At 45.0% G+C, this 24,279-nt stretch overlaps 1 protein-coding gene across 1 annotated transcript in view; it reads right to left on the bottom strand.

Moving 5' to 3' along the window:
- Positions 1 to 455: 455 nt before the first annotated feature.
- The window catches only part of LOC144259081 (trifunctional purine biosynthetic protein adenosine-3-like), a 45,332-nt gene continuing 21,508 nt past the window's right edge, over positions 456 to 24,279 (bottom strand). The window contains exons 10-21 of the mRNA XM_077807259.1: positions 22,112 to 22,343; positions 21,878 to 21,972; positions 20,822 to 20,931; positions 18,103 to 18,301; positions 17,221 to 17,472; positions 16,710 to 16,862; positions 14,117 to 14,320; positions 12,965 to 13,114; positions 5,099 to 5,232; positions 3,074 to 3,215; positions 1,394 to 1,509; positions 456 to 701 (exon numbers count right to left, since the gene is read on the bottom strand). Coding sequence (XP_077663385.1) covers positions 456 to 701; positions 1,394 to 1,509; positions 3,074 to 3,215; positions 5,099 to 5,232; positions 12,965 to 13,114; positions 14,117 to 14,320; positions 16,710 to 16,862; positions 17,221 to 17,472; positions 18,103 to 18,301; positions 20,822 to 20,931; positions 21,878 to 21,972; positions 22,112 to 22,343 — 2,033 coding nt within the window. The remainder of the gene's footprint in view (positions 702 to 1,393; positions 1,510 to 3,073; positions 3,216 to 5,098; positions 5,233 to 12,964; positions 13,115 to 14,116; positions 14,321 to 16,709; positions 16,863 to 17,220; positions 17,473 to 18,102; positions 18,302 to 20,821; positions 20,932 to 21,877; positions 21,973 to 22,111; positions 22,344 to 24,279) is intronic.

Here is a 24,279-nt window from a genome sequence, read left to right on the forward strand (position 1 = left end):
ATTTTCACACCTTAAATTCTTTGCTTTATGTATATATATATATACATATACATATATATACACACATACATACACACACACACACACACATATACACACACACCTTTAACAAACAGCTGAACATGCAGGAACCCAACATGTGAGGTGGTAATTTAGATTCCAACACTGATTTAACAAAGGAGCTGTAACAAACTTTAGATTGGGGGAGATATATCCCGGTTGTAAAGGGAAGATATGAAACTGGTCTGCCTGAAATCAGGACAGAAGAAACAACAGACAGAGAAAAACCAGTGAGCAATGAGTAGAACGTTCATTCATTTGAATGAAGCCTATTGTACTGTTTCAGAGTAGCAGCTGTGTTAGTCTGTATTCGCAGAAAGAAAAGGAGTATTTGTGGTACCTTGGTTAGTCTCTAAGGTGCCACAAGCACTCCTTTTCCTATTGTACTGTTGTGGCTAGAGCGTAGTACTGGAGGAAATGCAATCTTGCTTTTCATAATGCGTCAAGCTATGGGTTCCTTGTTTCCAGCAGGTTTTACCATCTGCTCCTAGTCGCACCACTCCACTGGCCACCAGCTGCAAGGCAACGGGAAAGGCTCGGCACTCTGCTTCTTTCACCCTTTCCAACAAGGTCTCCTCGGTATCATCTGTGTTCACAGAGACAGGTTCCTGGAGAATTATTGCTCCTGTATTAGCTTCCTCCTAAGTGGGAGATATTTATAAATCTGTTAGGAGAAGATGGCTGACAGCATCCAAAGTAGCAGAAAGGTCTATGTGGAGGATGTGGATGGTGTAGAGGCCTTGAGATTTGACCAAGAAGAGGTCACTAGGCACCTTAGTGAGAACATTTTCAGTAGTGTGAAGATGGCAGAAGGGAGACTGAAGGGATGGAGGAGAAGGATTCAATGCATCAGTTGCAGATCACACATTCAGTGAGTGGGGATAAAAGGGAGAAATGGGGGGGGTTAAGTTGGAGGTGCAAAAAGATAGTTGATGGACAGTTTTTCAGGATAGAAAAGACTGGGACAAGCCTTTATTGTGAAGGGAAGAAGGGTGAGGGAGGGAATGAGAACAGGGCAATAGAAATAAGGCAATTGAAAGGGATGGATCACTTGGGAAGGGCAACAGTGGGATTATTCACATGCATTGGGTAAAGCATGCATTGGGTCTTTAATGGACTGGGGCCCATTTTTGCACATTCCTATTCATAAGCTAATCTTCCTACAGAAATTTAACTTCCAACTCTTCCTATTTTATTGGTAATAATTCCAGTATTTCCAGGTCCAAGTTCATTACACTCATGTTATCTGGATAACATTTATGCATTTGTTATTGTGATACAATAATCATTTGCCTAGAGTTAGAATAATTCTTAGAGGCAGGAGAATACTTACAAGTACAAAATGTACCGTACAGCCAGTGACTTTGACTCCTGCTTGTAGCACCTGCTTATGGGCATTTCCCCCTTTGACTGAAGGTAATAGTGATGGACAAATGTTCAAAATTTTTCCTAAAAATCATTTAAAAAAAAATTAAGCTGAAGTTCTTTTAAAATAAAAATCATAGATGATAGTCAAGTAATAAAACGTTTGTCGGCCAGAGCTCATAGCACCAGGTGTCATTCAACAATCTGGAAGGCTCCAACCAGCAATCAGAACTTACTAAGGGTGCACGAGGGTTAAAATGCAAAAGCATAGATGGTGGGGCTAAGAAGGGCCAGATCTGAGGGAAAAGTTTAGGAAATATTACATTTCCAGGGACAAGGATAACGAAGTACAGCAGCTGCTGCAGTCACTTGTCCTCCATGGCCACAGTTGCATACCCAGTTCACAACTCTGTGCATAAGGGGAGCTGGGAAAGAGAGACCCCGCTCTGCAGGGTTGCTATTGTACCAGTGCAGACAGAGATGGGAAAGTGTGACACAGATCGCTCCCTGTGGGGACGGGGAGAGTTGGTTGTCTGAGTAAGGTCTGAATAAAAAGTGAGTAAACTCTCACTGAGGCCTCAGGAATTGGGCCATTGTTAACAGAACAGAGGGTTCCACAGCTCGAGAGTGTGCATTCCCAGCCCCTGCTGGGCGGAGGCATCTGTGACTGGAAACTTGGCCTCTGTGGGTACGTCTCCACTGCAGTAAAAACCCCATGGAACTAAGTCTCAGAGCCTGGATCAATTGATTCAGGATCGTGGGTCTAAAAATAGCAGTATAGACTTTCAGGCTCAGGCTGGAGCCCAGACTCCAAAAACCCCCGAGGAGGAGGGTCTCAGAGCCTGGCCTCCAGCCCAAGCCCAAACATCTACAATGCTATTTTTTGCCCCACAGTCTGAGTCAGATGACCTAGGCCAGCCACGGCTGTGCCACAAGTCTTTTGTTGCAGTGTAGATATACCCTGTGGGTCAGATTCTAATAGCCTTATTCACTCTAGGCTCCATCATGGTTTTACCTCAAGCCCAGAGTAAGGGGCAGTGCACTGTTCTGCTGCTCATAGAGCAGCTCAGGAGGGACTTGAGAATTCAGTCTCACTCTCAGTTCCTCTGCTATTCTTGGGAAGGAGTAACTGCCCCAGGTCTATACCCAGCACAGCATGTGCCCCTTGACACACTGGCACAGCTATGCCACCAAGTGCATTGCAGTGAACAGAACCAATCCTCCACCTGCTCCCCAGTCCTTTTCCCCCACCTGCATGGGGTGGGAGGAGTTTAGTGACTCTGGAAACCCTGCTTTCCTTCCTTTGCTGCTACAATGATGCAGGATACCTCTTTGCCCTCCTGCCACCCCAATACCCAGGGCGCAACTTAGCTCTTTGGGTAGTATCTTACCCTTTGCATAGTCCCATTGATTTGAGTGAATGAATTACATGAATGAAAGCATAAAATACTCCCCACTGATTTAAATACAACTGTATACAGAAGACTGTGCTACTCCATATGACAAAAGGCATTAGAATCTTCCCCTGTAGTGGTAATGGTGTGCGATACTGGATAGGCCCCAAGGCTCCTGAATGGGCCCCAAGCATTGATATTTTTCATGCCTCTTTTACAGCTATTGCTAACAATTGTTTATTCTGGTTTCTTACCATTCCACTTTCTGATAAAAGCACTGGATAAAATTCTCATAAATCCTGCGAGACAGATCAGTTCAACAGAGAATTCTTCAAGGACTCTGTCAATTGTGCAGTCAAATTCAGAGCGGCTTCCATATAATTTATGGTCAACTACCTAAAATATTAAAACAACCAAATCCAAAACACTAAAGTAACTCAGTGTGTAAGAATGAGGGTAACTACTTTGAGAACAAAGGAAAATCAAAATAGGCTCATGCCAAAATATACCAGTATTTTAAAATAAGTTATTATAGCCTTGCTAGTGCTCATGTGTACTATCAATCTGTGTTTGCAATTCACAGAATCACAGGAAGCAGAAATGGGAAAGATCTATAGCAGGGATCGGCAACCTTTGGCCCGTGGCCCGCCAGGGGACTACGGGGCGGGCTGCCGCTTCCCGCAGCCCACATTGGCCTGGAGCGGCGAACCGCAGCCAGTGGGAGCGGCGAACCGCAGCCAGTGGGAGCGGCGAACCGCAGCCAGTGGGAGCGGCGAACCGCAGCCAGTGGGAGCGGCGAACCGCAGCCAGTGGGAGCGGCGAACCGCAGCCAGTGGGAGCGGCGAACCGCAGCCAGTGGGAGCGGCGAACCGCAGCCAGTGGGAGCGGCGAACCGCAGAACCTGTGGACACGGCAGATAAACAAACCGGCCTGGCCCGCCAGGGGGCTTACCCTGGCAGGCCGCGTGCCAAAGGTTGCCAATCTCTGATCTATAGCATCATTGAAGTTCACCTGCCAGCCAGTGCAGCAGTATTCCTTAAAAGGGTGTTTTCTAGTGATTTTTTCATGTGAGAAGATATGATTGATAAAGTTCTTACTCCTATCCTGAATCCAGATGCACATAAAGAATGCGTATAAAGTGAATGGATTTACTTTAAAACAATATGGTTTCACCAAAAGCAGCACCATAATTTTTACAGTCATTGACTTGTGCAACAGGGAGTTTATTTTAAAAGACACTGGACTGATCAGACATTGTGTGTAAGATGAGCAAAGTTTTTGTTCTTCCCTACTCCAGACCAAAACCCAGATACCCAAGGGAAGTGTTTCAATTTCATTCAAGACGACTTTCAACAATATAGGTGATGTAGCAGTGTTCCTCTTCCCCATGAAAACCTTTTGAAGGCCCTTAACACGTTTTCAGATATGAGCCTATATACTGCTGGAGAAAATTTAATGAGCCTCCAGTTTAACAGTTTGGGGGAGCTAGCTCAAACTTTCAGATGCATGGGAGAACCACTAAATGCTACTATGTCCTTCATTACTGTCTGACCACAGCCCTATGAACAGAGAATGGTTCAGGATCTTAAATATTATTATAAGAACATGTTTTTGGCTCACTGTTTTAAGACAGAAGTCTCTAGATGGTATCACTGTTCTCAATGTGTGTAATTCTTTTTCCATTGTATGCCTATGGTATGCAATTGAACTCAATGGGACTCCTTGGGCAGTGAGGTTCTACTTAATCTGAATAATAGTAACAGAATCAGACTCACTTTGCTATTGAAAGTAATTGGGAACGGTGTGAGAGAGAGGTCTTCTTATGCCGATATTCACTACATGCTCAAGAAGCGGATGGATAAATGCAGCATTGGAAGGGAAAGTGTGCACATGTGGTCCAAAAAAATGACATTTTATTGATTTCTTCTTCCTCTTTGCAGTTAAAGGTGTAAGCTGCATGGGTCTCAGCAAAGCAAGCACACATCTGAAGTCCCACTGATTTCAATGCACACACTTCAATCCTTTACTGAATTGGGGTCTTAATGCCCATTGACGTTAATGGAAAGATTTCCACAGATTTCAATGAGCATTGGATCAGGTCCTTCATGATTTTGGATTTGATCTTAGTTATCTGATGTCATTGTTTTATACTTGGCTAACAACTTAACATAAAAAAGTTTAAATAAATGTGGGGCAAGAATTATTATAGAAAACTTGTTCCAGATTTGTAAAAGCAGTAGCTGTTTCTCTGGTGATTGAAAGGAAATGGATGTCCTTACCCTGGTGGGAATCCCAGCCCGGGCTGCATTTCTCAATTCTTCCACGTCTCCAGACTTGTTAGAGATGACAAGAGCTATCTGTGCACAGCTTGCTGGTTCTTTTGCATATGCAATAAGTGCTGCAAGGTTTGTACCTCAAATTAAAAGAGAAGAACAAGTAGTCTTATAAACAGGAGGCTGAAGAAGACTTTACTCACTTTGTGCATTAACTAATGTTCTCTGAGATGTGTGCCCCTAGGGGTGCTACACTTCTGGTTTGCATGCGCCTCTTGAGCCCTTGATCAGAGATTTCCATTAGCAGTGGTCCATTTGGCCCACACACATGCCCTATACCTCCTCGTGCCATACACTGAGGCTATATGGGGTTGCACGGGCAAACCACCCTCAGTTCCTTCTGCACCCGAATGTCCCATATGGAACAGTCTGAAGCAAACGAGGAAGAGGGCAGGTAGTGGAGCACCAATAGGGGGACACATCTCAAAGAGCCGCAGTTACTGCACAAAGTGAGTAACCTCTTCTTCAAGCAGTCTCCCTATGGGTTCTCCACTTCAGGTGACTTCCAAGCAGTATCTCCAGTGGGAAGAGGGAGCTTTGGCACGAAGTCTAGAACTGAAGATATTACTGTAGTACCAAGTGCCACACCAGCTCTGACAGCATGGATTAAAGCGTAATGTTTCAAAAAAACGTGTGTACTGAAGCCCATGTAGCAGCCCTACATATCTCAGATACTGGCATGTTCTAAAGTAACGCTTCGGATGTTGCTTATGATCTGGTTGAATGTGCTATCACTAAGGCTGTGAGTTTGTCACAGAGGTCGTGGATGCTGTGACTTTCCGGGACCTCCAGGACTTCTGCAGTGGCCGGTGCAGCTAGCCAGGAGCCGCCTGAGCAGCTCAGGCAGCCCCTGGACAAGCTGCATCGGCCACTGCTGGGGCAGTCTCAGGCCACCGAGCTCCTCTCCTGCAGCAGCAGCAAGAGTTTGAGTGTGGGAGGGGGCTCCAGGATGGGGGTTGGGGCACGGGAGAGGGTGAGGGCTCTAGGTGCCACTTACCTTGGGGGGCTCCCCGGAAGCAGGAACATTGCTCAGCTCCTAGCCAGAGGCACAGCCAGGCAGCTCTGCGCACTGCCTCCACCTGCAGGCGCATCCCCTGCAGCTCCCACTGGCTGTGGTTCCCAGCCAATGGGAGCTGCGGGGCCAGCACTCAGGGCAGAGGCAGCACGCAGAGCCCCCAGGCCACCCTCCCCTCCCCCAAGATTTAGTCAGGGATATATAGTACAAGTCATGGACAGGTCATGGGCCATGAATTTTTGTTTACTGCCCATGACCTGTCCATGACTTTTACTAAAAATACCCGTGACTAAAACATAGCCTTAGCTATCACACTTTGAGGGATGAATGCCTGCATCATAACAAGCAATAATACATCCAGATATTAACCTCAATAATCTAACCAGGGCTCGTGGACCCCTTGGATCTATCTGCGAAGGAGATGAAGAGCCTACGTGACTTTTGAGGTTGCTTGGTCATATCTAAACAGAAAGCCAATGCCCTTCTAACATCTAGTGCATGAAAACAGGACTCCTGCAGAGAACTGTGGCTTTGTAACAGATACTGGTAGATGAATGGATTGGTTAAAGTGGAATTCCAACAGAACCTTGGGTAAGAATTTAGGATGTGGACGTAAAGACACTTTGTCCTTGAATACCATGGGGGCGGGGGGACACCTGCCATCAAAGCTCCAATCTCCCCAATCTCACAGGCTGACCTGATGGCTACTAAAAAGGCCCTCTTCATAGATAAATGGAACAGAGAACAGGTCACCTCAGGTTCAAATGGAGGTCTCAGAAGGTAAATGAGTATGTAATTGATTCTATTTAACAAATTCTAGCTTTCATCTATATCTTTTTTCCTCTTATGAATAAACCTTTAGATTTTAAATTCTAAAGGATTGGCAACAGCATGATTTGTGGGTAAGATCTAATTTGTATATTGACCTGGGTCTGGGGCTTGGTCCTTTGGGATCAAGAGAACCTTTTTTCTTTTACTGGGGTATTGGTTTTCATAACCATTTGTCCCCATAACGAGTGGCACTGGTGGTGATAGTGGGAAACTGCAGTGTCTAAGGGAATTGCTTGTGTGACTTGTGGTTAGCCAGTGGGGTAAAACCATAAAACCAAAGTCCTCTCTGTCTGGCTGGTTTGGTTTGCCTTAGAGGCGGAAAAACCCAAGCCTTGGGCTGTAACTGTCCTGTGCTTTAAGCAATTTGTCTTGCATTGGCACTCTCAATTGGGTCCCACCAGAACCAGCATCACTGAAATAGGCGTTTCAGGAATGGCCTCCCCCCTGCCTTCTGCTCCTTCAATGTCTCCTCCTAGGGGTTGCGGGCTAGTAGGGGAGGAGAGGAATGTACAGTTGTGGCCTCTTATGAGGTGGTACTGGTGGTCCAGTGAGTTGCCACCAATATGCAGCCCGGGGTCCCAGTATGGCCATTGGAGGTCCCATATGGGAGTGGGGTGGCATGCAGGGTTGGTTCCACCACCCTTTATGACAAGTGCAAACATCCTTGTGGCTGTCAAAGAATGGGTTCCTGAAAGGATATGTTGGAGAATCCTGAACAGAGAGAGAAGAGACGAACCAGAAGTCTCCTTCATCCTCAATATCATCCAATGAAAGAGCACCCGCAGAAAAGGCTGAAGAGTCCTGCGGTACTGGAGGATGGTGGTCTGGAGATCAGGGTCTTGGTATACAGAGATTCTCAGTACCTATGAGTGAAGCCTCCAGTTCATCCATTACAAGCAAGTAGATCAGTGCTGATGCAGTAGGTGAAGACTTGGTAGCCAAAGCCAAGGGTGCTATTGATGGTGATTATACTGACGTATGCACAGATGATGTCTGGTGTAGTTGCTCGTTCAGTACTGAAGTGCCAAATGGGTAGGTACCAACAGCCAGACAGTGCCAATCTGAAGCGCTTACACTTGCCCTCCTTGTCTCTACTGGTGGGTACAGAGACCCTGTTGGAGCAGTATCTCTTCTTCAAGCTCAAAGTCCTTCCAGCCCAGCCAGAACTGGAGGAGAGGTCCTTCAACTCAATGGTGCAGAGTCAAGAGGTTGAGGCTTCTGAGACTGTAGACCTTGGTGGGTACCTGGGCTTTTTTGGAGCTGGGTTCTTAAGATGAGCCTCCATGCCTCTCTTTTTAGAGGTCTTCCCTGAAGCCTCCAATGTCTTCCCCTTATTAAGGGAAGGCTGTGCTGTGGTTGAAGGACACTGGATCTGTCCAGAGACAGATGTACAGGGCAGGGGGTGTCTCCTGACTTGACTCAGAAGCTCGCCAAAGGGAGTGTTCCATCCGCAACAGTCTCAGTTCATTCTCCCTGCTCTTCCTTGCCCTGGACTTGAGGGCCAGGCAGACGTTGAACTTCTGGGAGAGGTGGGACTCCCCCAAGCAATGGATATACTTCGAGTGGCTGTCTCTAACAGGTGTAGCCTCTTTGCAAGAGAGACAGTATTTGAAGCGTGGCAAGCCAGGTATGCCCTGCCAGGAAAAATAAGTCTCTCTGAGGGGGGAGAGAGGAGCAAAACACACCTCTCACCACTTATCTCTACCCAACTAACTATAACAATTATTAACGACTAACTGATAGTAACAAAACTATAGAAAAGTACAATAAAAGACAGCTGAAGCACGCTCAAGGCTGACATGCTAAGGATCTATCTCAGGCCAGGGTGGTTGAGAAGTAACTGAGCGCATCCCAAAATAGCCTCGGTGTCTAGCATGAGGAGGCATGGGGTGCATGCATAGGCTAAACGCACACTGCCCACACTTAATCTCTGATCAAAGGTTTGAGAGGCACATGCACACCTGAAGCACCCATAGGGACACGACTCAAAAAAGAATATCTGTTACAAAGAGATAGGAACTATGAACACAAATCCTAACAACTTAATACAACAAATTATGTCTTTGGGGTCCACAAAATAAACTATGTTCAACATTTCCATGGGCTGCCATTATTAAGCCCACAACATTTGTGTAGGCACATCCATTTCCACACAGAACAAGCCACATTCATACATGCTGACAGTGCCTGGTTCAGGTAAGTGTCCTATTTGGATGCATCAGTTCCTTTTTGTGCATGTAAATGTCCGCTTATACATAGCTGTTTGCACATGTAAGTTTTACAGGTGCAGTAAATGATGCCTACTAAAAAATATGGCCACTTCTCTATATTATCTATGTATTTTAATGCACCAGCATTGTCTTGGCTCCACGTACATCACCACTTCATACATACATTACTGGAGTTCCCAGAAGCCCCTAAGAGATCAAGGCCTTGTGGTGTGCTAAGTACTGTTCAGCATCTAAAGCATTATTTCTGTCTGAAAGGATTATACTCTCCACTTCAGACACATGAACATGAAACAATCCAATAAACCTTTATATTAAAAGAGGTAAACTCTGTGTGAACTAACCACAGTCACAGGGCTGCTGTATCTCATGCACATACTATTTTTAGAAACAGTTTTTAAGAATTGTTTGCTTACGGTCAGGCCTTAAGGGATAAACACACCCCTTCCACACACCAACTCAAGGAACCAGGTGTGGCTCAGGGAGTTTAATGGTGGGGCAGAGAGGAAGGAATCCACCGTGCCCACGTCTCTCTCTGGCTGCGTGTGTGTCCCACCATCCCCTCGTGCCTTGGAAGCAGTGTTGCAGAGGACTTTGCCTCTTGCACCCCCTGCCATCCATAGTGGCTAGTTCCTTAGCCTCTCTCTGCCCCCATCTTCTCTCAACTCCCCCTCTGGCTGTTGTATGACTTGGCCCTTCATTCAAGTCACATAAGAGTCTAAACTCTTTCCAGGGTAGCACAAACTAATCCAAATGAGTCTTCAAAAAAATTGCCCTTATGCCCCTATCGGGCTTTACTGTCGTTCCCTTACTGGCCCTACCACAGGGCTTCTCCTGCAGAAGCTTAACTTGCTCCTGTAGCATTCTCCCTCCATTGTATCCAACCTATTTGAAGCCCTGGGATAGGGGGTGAGGTTTTTTTATTTGTTTGTTTTCTTGCCAGTGTAAGCAGTGTCAGGATGAGCTCCACCCTGACATCTGGTGGTGAGGTGTGGCAAGTTGTGGAAAAGAACTTCAGGGGCCGATCTCATTTGCATAGGCACACCCACCACGCCTAGAATGAGACCATAGCTACCCAAATGGTCACTTTGGCTGCTGTGGGATCCCCAGTGTCTCTGTTATTGGGGCAGGAAGAATAAATTGTTATTACCCTGATTATGGGAACTGTGCTTGGAACTGTACGTGGCCTTTTGTTATGATGGAGGGATTCACCATCAACTAAGTAGCACTCGCTAGGCAAGGGTCATGGGTTCCAAAACTGTGTGAAGGGAGAGAGGCTGGGGACAAGTATTAATACTTGGTGGCATGGGCCCCTTGGTGAGGGCCTTACATGCTAATTGCACTTCCTCCTCTCTCCACTGTGGAATATCAGAGCTAATTTTGATTTCATTAGAAGTCTAGTTATAGGCTGCTGAGCTCATTTTGGGCTGACAGTGCACCAGCACTGGGGCTCCCCTACTACAAGCTGAATTCACCTAAGAGCTGAAATCACTGAGTGTTGTGTCAAGTAGTGGGGGAGCCTGAAGATATATTGTGGAGCAGTTTGCGGGACGGCTGGTGAAGCAGTTCGACGCAGAGCAGTTTGTGGATGGCAGGAGCTGCTTGTGGGCCGTGGAGCTGAGTGAAGGAGTTCGTGGGGCGGCTGGCAGAGCGGAGAGCAGCTGAGCGAAGGAGTTCGTGGGGCGGCTGGCAGAGCGGAGCACAGCTGAGCGAAGGAGTTCGTGGGGCGGCTGGCAGAGCGGAGCGCCGCTATGGAGCTATGGGGCGGTCAGCTTCAGATCATGTAAGGTGCCTCTTACCCCCGTCCCATTTCCACCCAGGTTGGGAGGTAAAGCTCCGCAGATAAACTTTCGAACTCTAGGGCTGCCCTGACCAGGGACAGAGACTTTTGGGGCATTGGACTTTTGGGACTTTGGGGTTGCTGGACTCAAGAACCAAAGGGAAAAGGGCATGCCCCAATTTGCTTGGGGTGGGTTTCTTTTTGCTCATGGGTTGTGTTATGAATCCTGTTGGTGGTGTTTCCCCAACATAATGCCACATTGTTTCTCTCTGTTATTAAAAGGCTTTTGCTACACTCAGACTATGTGCTTGCGAGAGGGGAAGTATTGCCTCTTGGAGGCGCCCAGCGGGGGTGGTATATATTTGTCCCAGGTCACTGGGTGGGGGCTCGAGCCGGTTTGCATTGTGTTATTCGAATGGATCCCCTAGATAGTGAACCCAGCCCTTGTTGCTGCCAACTCTGACGGGCAGAAGGGTTACACCAGAAAGGCCTGTCTCCTCAGCAGTCTCTCCCCAACTAACCTCCCTCAGTCTACTTACAAGACTCCTCCTCCTCTGGCCAGGAGGCAATTAGTTACCCACAAGTTCAGAGCAAGACTAACTGGGTTCTTTCCCTTGCCTCACAGGTAATGAGGGTTAAGTCCCTCCACAGACTGCTTTCAGGACCCCATACCAGCAACAGCCCCATACACTACTGCATGCCCCCTCTACTTATCCACTCTTGCTCCATTCCCCGGTACCGGGATACAGCAAGACATGCCACTGAGCTGGGCTCTGGTATGCAATGGGTGCAGACTCCCCAAATCTTGCCCCTTTCCACACAACAAAACTATAATGGTTCAGCTATGTCTGACCCTGACAGACATGGACAAGAGCAGGATTTGCCCTTGGTCGATCTACTTTTCAAGTGGAGACCAGCCCTGAGAGTGACAGTAGGGGGACCAGCTAGTGCCAGGCGTGGTGGTGGTGGTTTCTGTCCACTGAGAATCAGACAGAGCACCACATCAGTTCACCAAACAACCATTAGATAATAATTTGTGGTCACTACTGACATGGGTTTTATTTGATTTGGCAAGGTAGCGACAATGTGTTACTAGCATCCTCTCATATGTTTCATCAAAGTGTTTGGATGCATGAAAGTACTATCTGCTTTAACAAGCACTCGAATGGAAAAGGACTAAAGAATTTGTTGATTAGCAGTGTGCAACAAGGTCAGTTGCCTCCCACATGCTCCCTTGTGGTCAAGGGTGGCTCTGTGGTCCCCTGCCTCAGTTTCCCCTCCGATACTCAATAACTCAAAATAAAGAGACTTTCACAAGTCCAATAACAGCCCATCCTGGGATCTGGTTTTAACAAAAAGTTCCAAACAAACACAAAAAAGTCTTTCACTGAGCCTTAAGCTGGGCACAGCCCCTCCTCCCTGAGGTACTGTCTCTTCCTTTGTTCTTGGAGACAACGGAGAAGACAAGCCCTGGCCTGCCTTTTTGGCCTTCTCCCAAAACGGAAAACAAATCTTCCAGCTGGGTCTTTCTACCCAGCCCCAAGTTCCTTCCTCAGGGATCACTGCAGGAGACTTCTCTTCTTGTAGCTTCACTCAGCAGTCCCCCATTGACTGTCCACAGGTCTCTGTTTTTCTACCCTCCCAGAACGCTGCTTTAGTCTCATGACTGGCTGTCATGTGACTAATTCATTCTCTCAGTGTGGGATGGCAAGTCAACTGTGTCACAGATGGGCTAAGACTTATCTCCTCATAGAAGGGCCACCCACCCTGTGACATACAAGTAATGTTTTTCATTGGCTAGTACAGAACATCTTTTTGACCTTTGGTCAAATTCAGCCCTGGTTTAAGAAAGTACAACTGCAGTAAAGTAAATGGAGATGCAAATGCTTACAGTGGGACTGAATTTGGCCTTTCATGTGTTAGGATGTCATTGTGTGCGATGAAAAATGCAAACTCACCTGTTCCAGAGATGAGAACAGCTACTTTCACTTTGCTTTTTTTGGGCTCGACATGCAGGTGACTGTCCACATCAGCAGCATTCTGCAGAAACTGGAATCTCTTTAACTGCAAGGCTTTAAGGAGATTCTTGACTTTGACATGAGAAGATCCTTCAAAGTAAAATATCAAAATACCTTTCCATTTAGAATCAACTAAGCAAACCTATCAGTGATAATTTATGCTAACATCAACACTTACGCAATATTTGAAATATAGACGTGAATAACTTAACTAATCCCATTGAGTTCATGTGGAAAGTTACTCACATGTAACAGTTTGCAAGACTGGGACCTAAAATAGTAAAGATGTATTAACAGATCTCTTCCATCCCATATCAAACATTTATCTTACCCTCCCTTCCTCCCAACCTCGTGCTGCCCTACAGGGGATGCTAAAAGTGATCTCAACTGAACCAAAACTTCCTCATGTCTCCCTTACTAAAGCTGCAGCTTGCGGCTCATAAAGGGCCTGGTGAAAGTCTCACTGCATGCACATCTAAGTGGATGGAGTTACTTAATGGAGATTCACCTAACTGGGGATGATCTAACTACCAGTTGGCAGACATACAAGCATGTAACAGTAGCCATCTTCTACCCTCAAACTTTGCACAAAATAACTATTGCTATCGTCATATGGGAGTTTTGTTGTCAAAATGCTGGTAAAATATGACCCAAAGAAATAATTCTTTTATTGCAGCCATAACATTAGGAGTCCCTATATGGCTGTAGACACTGTAGGGAGATTTGCCTAAGTTTCAAGCAATTTCTCAGGTATTTCTGTCCACTGACTTAGTAAGGTTCATCTCTAGTAACAAATTACTTCTCACTTGATCTATACTGAAGAATGAAGGACCCAGTTCTACAGGGTGTGGAGTGGAGGAGAAGTGCACGTGAAAGCATGTTGTCTCCTAATAAGTGCTCAGAACCTCACAGGATTAGATCCTTAATGATCTACTTTGTGTCGGTATACAGCTTAAATAGGGTATCTCTAAGGGCCTGGTCCAAACCCCATTTAAATCAATTAATGGCTTTTCATTATTTCAGTGGACTTTGGATCAGGCCCTAATGAATGGAATTCCATTTTTCTTATTTCAAGTTAAGAGATCCAGTAACCTGTGTGGCTTGGGACTACATTTCCAATCAGCCAGGCTTCCTCATGCCTCTGTACATCCTTCAGAACTTGCTGAGCCAGCTCCTTGTCTGCCACCAAGACAGCACCGATCCCACAATTAAACGTTCGGGCCATCTCCTCTTCTGAAAGGTTCCCCTCTGTTTGGAGCCAGGAGAAGATTTCAGGTATCCGCCAACTATAAGCATCTGAAAATGATTGAAATGTTTATAGATTGGCAAAAGTGTTGGATATAAACCATTGTATAATCGATAATATCTTCTACATTTTAAAACCATTGGGCAGCTATCTTCCTGTGCAACACACATTAAAGCTTATGGGAACTGCATTGCACAGCCTATTGAAAACATACTGCTGTAGATGAACAGTGATAGAGCAAAGTGACATTTGTCCCAGATCAGTCAGAAACGTCAAGCCCCAGGCCATTTACATCCACTGTGGAAAGTGCAGGGGTTGCCTTGTGCTGTGCAAGTGGCTCAAAGTGACTGAATTCAGAGAGTAGAGGAGTTTGCTACTGACCAGTGGTTCCCAAACTTTTTAATAAGCAACCCACCACTGCACTCTCTCTTTTTTTTCTTTGTGACACACCATTACATTTATGCAACCTCCACCCTGGTACCACAATCCTAATACTGGCCCTGTGTGGACAGGAGGTGGGGAAAAGGGGGTTAGAGGGCGAGCCCATCCCACACTGACATGGTGCCTCCTGTCTCACAGAGCTAGGCCGGGGAGGGATGCAGCGTCACTCGGGTTTGGGGAGAGACAACCAGGCCAAACCTGAGTGGGGCTGTGACCCTGTGCTGGGTCTCAATGCTTGGGGTGGGGAGCTGGGCCAGCCCTGCAGGACAGGAGCCACTGCTGCAGTGACAGCATGGGGCAGGGCCATTTTCCAACCTCCCAGGTCTCCCCTCTACATCAAGCTGGAACAAGTGTATATTTACCTAGGGCCTCACGACTCATCTAAACTTTCTATCAGGACCTACCATTTGGGAAACACTGCCATACACTTTATGATAGGTAATTGTGTGCACTGAAGGGTGAATTGGTGCACTGCCATTGAGCCAGCAGTCAGCATACTTTGTAAAGTTTATCAGCACCCTACTGATTTTCCCAAGGTTCATCAGGAGCAGTGCAATGTTGGTCATAGCCCGCTGTGCCCTCATGTTCCTATTTGAACACTTAGTAACCTTTAAAACTTGATTGTAAAGTTCAGAAGCTTGGTCCCATGCACCATATTGCAAATAGAGAGAAACCCAACAGACCTAATTTTAATTATCTCAGACTGTTCACTCTCAAGCTGAGATCTGGCAAAAATTTTAGACAGAATATTCTAACTGTGATGAATACCTTTTTTTAGTGTCTTAATTTACAAACTTGTCTAATTAGCTCCAGCTTTGCTAGACCGTTTCTCTATTGACAAGCCTCCCTTGCAAATTTATCTCCACGGGAAGAGAACTAGAGAGACTTTTCTTTTTTTAAATGAAAGTTTGTCTCCTGTAGTCAATTGGTGGCCTATTTTAAGATGACAGAGCCAACACACCATTCTGACATAACTATATAAAATTTGAATTTTATCATCTAATCTTAGATCGTGGGCATAACTAAATGAAAACAGTATACTCCGTTTTCATTTCTTTCCTTTCTATTTTCATTCTACTAAAGGACAGAGAATGTTAGAAGATTTTGTGGACTCTGCTGAACACCTATATTTTTAATATCTTGTAATTTATAGATGCTTTGTCCAATTTACTTAAAATCTGAGAGAAATTTTTCTCTCAGCTACAGACATTATGTACTAATTTTCTGTCTGACATTCAGTTCTGTGGACTTTTGGCTGGTGGCCAAGATCAGACTTGTAATGGAAACCGAGAAGCTACTGCCTTTCCAGAACACTATATTAGATATATATAGACAGTAGCCCAAAGTGTACAATTTCACTCCCTTACCAAGCGCTTAACGTTCAATCTGAGTACGCAGTTTGAGAAGCAGAAGCTATCTTAATGAATTCTTAGCCCCTCCTAGAAACAGATGCTCCTTAACAGCTACAGATTTTGCTGAAACTTGTTAAAACTATAAAACAAACATTTTAAGCAAGATGTTTATAGACCGTGCCCCTGCTTTGTGCCCATTAAGCCACCCAGAGGCTGTGGACCTATGGTACTTCACCTCTAAGGATATGTCTACATTGCAAAAGAACACCCACAGCAGCAAGTCTTAGAACCTGGGTCCACAGACTCAAGCTCACGCTATGGCACTAAAAATAACACTGTAGCTGTTCCTGCTTGGGCAGGAGTCTGGGCTCCAATACCCAGCATGGTGGGCAGGTCTCAGAGCCCAGGCTTCAGCCCAAGTAGAAATGTCTACACTGCTACTTTTAGCACCGTAGCATGAGGCCAAATCTGTAGCCTCAGGCTCTGAGATTCGCCCCGAGATTCACAACTGGGATTCCTGCTCCCTCCCCCTCTGCTTGTGGAATATACACATACCCTAAGTCTCCTTAAGACCAGGCTTAAAAAAAAAAACAGGTCTGTATTAGATGTCATTTACCTATAACAGAAAAGGTTTTTTTACACTTACCCAAAAATACACTAAATGATTCAGGTAGGATTCTGGGGATGCTTTCCAGTAACCCCCCACCAGCGATAGGGGCAAAGGCCTTCACGTGCCCTGAACGAAGGACAGGCAACAGAGCCTTGCTGTAGATTTTGGTTGGAGTTAGCAATAGTTCTCCTGTGATCATAAAAGTTTACAAATTCATTAGAGATAAAAATCAGTGCAGAAGCACTTTTATCAGGCAATACAAGAAGTTATGCTTTTATCAGCATTCCTCTTGCTATCTCTGGGACATAGGACCTGCCAAGAGTAGCGTGGGAAGACTGCAAGAAGTGTCACCACACTGTGGGGAAATGGATGAAAGATCTCAGAAACCAAGGAACTGGACCATGGGCCTAAAACTGGGTTGGTGGCAACCATAACTAGGAAATTCAATCTTGAGATCTAAAAACCCTGCCAGTGTCTATTTAAGAAAATAACTGAACTGGATTCACTTCCAGGAAGGTTCACCTTTAAAAAGCAGATATTATTATACCTAATGGCTGGTCACCACATCCACCAGGTACTGGAGATGAGTAGTGCAGGGAAGACATTAAGAGAATCTTCCTTACAAGGCTAAAGCCATGGCTGTGAATCCCAGAAGAAGCTAGTCCAATGATGACATCCCCCTCAGCAACTCTCTCCAGCTGCAGGAACATTTGGCCTCGTTCCACTGCACCAACTGCAAAGCCAGCAAGGTCGTACTCTCCAGGCGAATATATACCAGGCAATTCAGCAGTCTCTCTTCCTAGGGGAAGGTAGAAAGAAGGCAGCACTAACTGTAAACACATCCGCATTTCATTTCTAATGTGGAATAAATGACAGTTTTCAAATTTCAGAATAGCAGCTGTGTTAGTCTGTATTCGCAAAAAGAAAAGGAGTACTTGTGGCACCTTAGAGACTAACCAATTTATTTGAGCATGAGCTTTCGTGAGCTACAGCTCACTTCATCGGATGCAAGTTTTCATATTGGGGACATATTCAGTGTTGCTACAAAGACAGGCACAGCTTAAACTGCATGTTTCAAAACAAATCCAGAAAAGTGTTTCTTACTTCAAAGGACCACCAAAAAGTTAAGCTCAGAGTTACAAAAATGAAAAGTGGGAAGGGGAAAAGTATTATCTGAGCACAGATTTCTGGGACAAAATCAAAATGGCACCTCTGGGCGGGGAGGGGAAGTTCCCCATACTGGATATTTCTATTTGGAGAGGGACTGGACATTTTTTTAGTGCACTAAAAATCCAGCACCTCAAATTCTGCTCCCATTTACACCAGATTAAGTGAGGGAGGAGAATCAGGCTCAGTGTCTGCGTACTAATGGCAGTAATAATTTTATATCAGAACCTTCAAATCCCATACAGGAAGTGAGTGCTCGTACCCAAGAGAGCGCATCCTGCCTTCTTACAAGCTTCAGCTGTTCCCGCTATAACTGCTTGAGCCACTTCAGTGTCAAGTTTCCCACAGGCAAAATAGCTGAGGAAGAAGAGGGGCTCTGCTCCCTGAGCCAGGATGTCATTGACACACATGGCAACCAAGTCCTGGCCAAGGGTGTCATGTTTCTTACACATCTGTGCAATCTGCAACAAGACAGTGAGAGGACCAATTTATAGCTGTGATAGGAAGCAAACAGCAGCTCTGACATGGTTGCCACATCAGAGGAAAGAAAAGCAGACAATCTTCTTATCACCTCCGCTGTCCACTATAGAAATCAGAAATGGGAAAGTCCTGTCAGATCATCTAGTTCACCTCCTGGCTCTCTGCCTGTGCAGAATTTGTCCCTTCAATATAGTTTTTTAAAATTGTGTGCCGAGTCCAATATTAGATTGTCCTAAAGTGATGGGGCATCCATCAGTTTCTTCATGATAACTACAGTATGTGCTTATCAATATCTATATAAAATTAATCCATCAAACATGGTTTTGCGTTTTGTACTACTTAGTTTATTGTTTTCATTTAACAACATAACAAAACTCAAAGAGCATCATTAAATAACTTTCTTTTGCTTTATTAGGTGTAAAGGGGATGAGACTTCCTCCTTCCAGTGATATTTCACTGACCCTCTCTGATAAAGAAGCCCCATCTCATTGTCACGGACGACAACTTGGAACTGTTCCACTGGAATGCAGGGCCTTGAATGGAATCTTAAAAGTCATACTGTTTACTAATACATGCTGGCTAGATATAAATATATCATGTTAATAATATGTATTTCCTGAACCATATGTATATTAGTAGGTATTAAACACCAGTAACATTAAGCACAAACATTGTAACAGCAATATAGCCTAAACTGGCCTATCCCATAATCCTGTTCACTAATGCTAAGTATCCCATAACATCTCGCATTTGCTGAAGCACGCATTCGGCATGAATGTATGTATCTTGATTTTGACAAGTTTCCTATGTCTTAGTACAATACCTGGAATGCTAGTATCCAAAATGACAATAAGGAAGCAACAGGACAACAAGTTAGGGAACTGGATCAAACAGTTGGATTTTAGTGATGTGTAAAGAAACGTAAAATTTGCAAAACCACATCAATAATACCAGCTGAAGCGTGTAACTTGGGGAGCACGCTTTCTTCATAAGGTGCATATAACATACCTGCATGGGACTGCTCTTCAGAAACTGGTACCCCATAGAACCTTTTTCCTGTACCATATTAATAAACCTGACTGACGCTGGTTATTTGGCCTTGAGTATATTTCATAACGAAATAATGAACCAAAGCATGGTCAAGCAATTGATTATACAATTTATCAACACACAAAATTAAGTCTGGTTTCCCCAAGAAAGACTTTGAATTTATTTATTTTTAAGATTACCATATTGCTTGTATACATTCATCTCTGCTTCCCATAACAATTGTCACTGAGGGTTTCTCTAAAGTAGGGAAATTTACACCAGTGTAACTACAGATGGGTTTGTTTACATTGGTGTAGCTATGGCAGTGCAGTTAACGCTGGTGCCAACTGCTAATGCAGACACAGTGCACTGATGCAAATCAGGGCTTGCATCAGTGCAACTTACCCTGGTAACTGATAGCTACACTGGATGAAACGAGCAGAAAAAATTTCTGTGTAGGGCTGAATGTTTGGCCCTATCTACAGTAGGGAGTTGCACTCATGTAGCTACACCAGTACAAAACAATTCAGTACAGAAAGATTGAGCGGAAAACATAAGTAAAGACTCCCATTGGCTTCAATGGGTGCTGGATCAGGTTCACATGCAAAATCTGGGTTTGGTTTGCAAAGCCAGGACTCTTTCACCCCAGACCAGTGGGGACTGGGAGCACTATGGAGTTAAGTTATTCAGCATCTTTTGTCACACTGTAACAATCCCTCTGGTTCAGCTAGCAAACAGCATTGATGGGCATTAACAAACTCTTGTCAGCCAAGGAAGAGTCTCGGGAGTGAGGGAATGTAAGACAGAGTTGGGGACAGTCCTCTGCTGATTTGTTGGGGAGAAAGCGTGGTACTAGGCTTCCCCAGTAGGAAACATTCAACAGTCAAAATATCATCATGGCTGTTCTAGAACTTTCATTTACTCCCAAATACGTACACGCACATATACGCAAGTCTCAATTAGCTTAATCTAGGAAGTGCAACATACTTGTGGTGGTGAGGCTGTAGGGAGACAGGTGGTGGTGGGTGTAGGATATTTGTTATGAGTGTGTGATAGCAGCATCTCATATCATTTGACTAGCGTGGACTTGTAGGGTATGTCTACACAACAATTAAACACCCAGAGGTGGTCCAAGTCTGCTGACTTGGGCTCACAGGGCTTAGGTTGTGGGGCTGTAAATTTGGTCTGTAGACATTTGGGCTTAGGCTGGAGCCAAAGCTCTTGGACACAGCAAGGGGGGAGGGTCCAAGAGCCCAGGCTACAGCCTGAGCCCAAACGTCTACACAGCAATTTTTAGTCCTGCAGCCTGCGCCCAGATCAGTTGATCTGGGCCTGCTGCGGGTCTTTTATTCCAATGTAGACATACCTCCAGTGTCTTTACAATGCTCAGAGTTGTAAGCTATATAATATATTGTGCTGTTTTTAAAATTCTCAGCAAACATGAGCTCTGGTATGGGCATGCCAGTGGTTACCTGCAGTTTAGTTCCAATGCCTTTAGCTCGAGATACCAAGATAGGATCATCATAACCAGTTGCTTTCAAGTCAAAGAGATCAGTAGAGCCTCCCAGATCTGCATGGCTGCCTGCCAAGTACAAAAAATGCCCAGGACAACTTTTAGGTAATTCTAAGGAAAAGAAACAACAACAAGCATTACTAGTGAAAATCATTACAGCTTGGACAACTTATTACTGGTCTCACCGACTAAACTAGAAACATGTACAATCATATGAAGTACAGATCCTGAAATCACATATTTCACGTTGTCATAACTAATATTTACAGCCTATTATTTTGTAAATTAGAGTGTATCTACAGCAAAAATCACTCGTGACCAGTATTTACCAACTGATCCCTTGTTACCTGATAATCTTTCTTATTTCACTTTAAAAACTAATTATGTAACAGAAAGCCTTCCTCAGACCACATGACTGTTACTAATAAAAGGCACAGCGTGAACAGCAGACCTCAAAATTCAGTGTTCATTAGCAAGATCACAGATACCTGTCTGCATATCATACACTGTTAAAACAATATATGAAGCTGGTACAAGAACTACTGTTAACAGTTGACTAGTGGTAATACAGCATTACTTCAGTGGACACTGACATAATATTCTACTAAAAAGCTAGTTGCAAGGTTTGTTATACTACAGTAATCTAGTGTAATGGTTCCCAAACTTTACTGGTTTCATACTATCTTAAAAAATTGATGATCCAACATTTCACTTCACAGCAAGCTCTCATTCCACAAGTTCCCCTTGTCTAGTGTGTCAAGGTCAAGCCAGGGATGTAACTGAAAAAATGTCATTCCCCTTGTTTAACAAACAAGAAAGACAGAAGAAAATGATAATTCTCTTTGGTAAAGATGATTTAAACCCCTGGTTCAATTGCATACAAGTGATATTGCCTCATTAGCGATACCAGTGCCAGGTGTTTCGCCTGAGTGGAAAGGTCAGTCTGTTCATTTCTTAGGAGAAATTCAGGTTTCATTCAAAATAGAGGAAGTTTGCAGAACTGTTCTAACCTTACCTGATCTACTACCAGTTGCAGTTGGTGGTTCAGATTGATTAATCAAAGCACTGCTGGTTAGAGTGTATACACTTACATCATCATGTACCAGGCCTCTGAAAAAGAGAAAAGGGGGCACATTTGAGGTTATAGTGACATTTTCTGCATCACTGTTGCTCATCACAGAATCAGAACAATATGAATGGCTGTGGGCTAGGCAAGCATCTATTTCTGCTAGTGCCCTTGCTTACATACACAGGCCGCTGGAGGAAAGCTATAGCCCGATAACCAATGTCCGTTCTGAAAATGGCACCCTTGAACCGTATGGCTGCTACTCCTTTGTTGGCTTCTTCCAGTGCTGACATCAGATCCTCCTTGATAGCCGTTACCGTAAGGACTCTGCCACCATTAGTCACCACTTTATCACCTTCCATGGCTGTGCCTGCATGGAACACCTCCACCCCTAGCTCTCTCGCTTGTCGAAGTCCTACAAAAATGAAAGCAAAATTAGATCTCATTATTTTAAATAAAATATAATGCTGGTGACAGCGCTGGCAGCTGAAATTCTTTTTCTGCCTCATTGCACAAGTACAGGACAGGCAGTGGCCGTACACGCTTCCTTACACTTAGAATCATAGAATCATAGAATATCAGGGTTGGAAGGGACCCCTGAAGGTCATCTAGTCCAACCCCCTGCTCGAAGCAGGACCAATTCCCAGTTAAATCATCCCAGCCAGGGCTTTGTCAAGCCTGACCTTAAAAACTTCCAAGGAAGGAGATTCCACCACCTCCCTAGGCAAAGCATTCCAGTGTTTCACCACCCTCTTAGTGAAAAAGTTTTTCCTAATATCCAATCTAAACCTCCCCCACTGCAACTTGAGGCCATTACTCCTCGTTCTGTCATCTGCTACCATTGAGAACAGTCTAGAGCCATCCTCTTTGGAACCCCCTTTCAGGTAGTTGAAAGCAGCTATCAAATCCCCCCTCATTCTTCTCTTCTGCAGGCTAAACAATCCCAGCTCCCTCAGCCTCTCCTCATAAGTCATGTGTTCTAGACCCCTAATCATTTTTGTTGCCCTTCGCTGGACTCTCTCCAATTTATCCACATCCTTCTTGTAGTGTGGGGCCCAAAACTGGACACAGTACTCCAGATGAGGCCTCACCAATGTCGAATAAAGGGGGACGATCACGTCCCTCGATCTGCTCGCTATGCCCCTACTTATACATCCCAAAATGCCATTGGCCTTCTTGGTAACAAGGGCACACTGCTGACTCATATCCAGCTTCTCGTCCACTGTCACCCCTAGGTCCTTTTCCGCAGAACTGCTGCCTAGCCATTCGGTCCCTAGTCTGTAGCGGTGCATTGGATTCTTCCGTCCTAAGTGCAGGACCCTGCACTTATCCTTATTGAACCTCATCAGATTTCTTTTGGCCCAATCCTCCAATTTGTCTAGGTCCTTCTGTATCCTATCCCTCCCCTCCAGCGTATCTACCACTCCTCCCAGTTTAGTATCGTCCGCAAATTTGCTGAGAGTGCAATCCACACCATCCTCCAGATCATTTATGAAGATATTGAACAAAACCGGCCCCAGGACCGACCCCTGGGGCACTCCACTTGACACCAGCTGCCAACTAGACATGGAGCCATTGATCACTACCCGTTGAGCCCGACAATCTAGCCAGCTTTCTACCCACCCTATAGTGCATTCATCCAGCCCATACTTCCTTAACTTGCTGACAAGAATACTGTGGGAGACCGTGTCAAAAGCTTTGCTAAAGTCAAGAAACAATACATCCACTGCTTTCCCTTCATCCACAGAACCAGTAATCTCATGATAAAAGGCGATTAGATTAGTCAGGCATGACCTTCCCTTGGTGAATCCATGCTGGCTGTTCCTGATCACTTTCCTCTCATGCAAGTACTTCAAGATTGATTCTTTGAGGACCTGCTCCATGATTTTTCCAGGGACTGAGGTGAGGCTGACTGGCCTGTAGTTCCCAGGATCCTCCTTCTTCCCTTTTTTAAAGATTGGCACTACATTAGCCTTTTTCCAGTCATCCGGGACTTCCCCGGTTCGCCACGAGTTTTCAAAGATAATGGCCAATGGCTCTGCAATCACAGCCGCCAATTCCTTCAGCACTCTCGGATGCAACTCGTCCGGCCCCATGGACTTGTGCACGTCCAGCTTTTCTAAATAGTCCCTAACCACCTCTATCTCCACAGAGGGCTGGCCATCTCTTCCCCATTTTGTGATGCCCAGCGTAGCAGTCTGGGAGCTGACCTTGTTAGTGAAAACAGAGGCAAAAAAAGCATTGAGTACATTAGCTTTTTCCACATCCTCTGTCACTAGGTTGCCTCCCTCATTCAGTAAGGGGCCCACACTTTCCTTGGCTTTCTTCTTGTTGCCAACATACCTGAAGAA

The sequence above is a fragment of the Eretmochelys imbricata genome, chromosome 1, assembly GCF_965152235.1.
Source record: "Eretmochelys imbricata isolate rEreImb1 chromosome 1, rEreImb1.hap1, whole genome shotgun sequence".
NCBI classification, from domain to species: domain Eukaryota; kingdom Metazoa; phylum Chordata; order Testudines; family Cheloniidae; genus Eretmochelys; species Eretmochelys imbricata.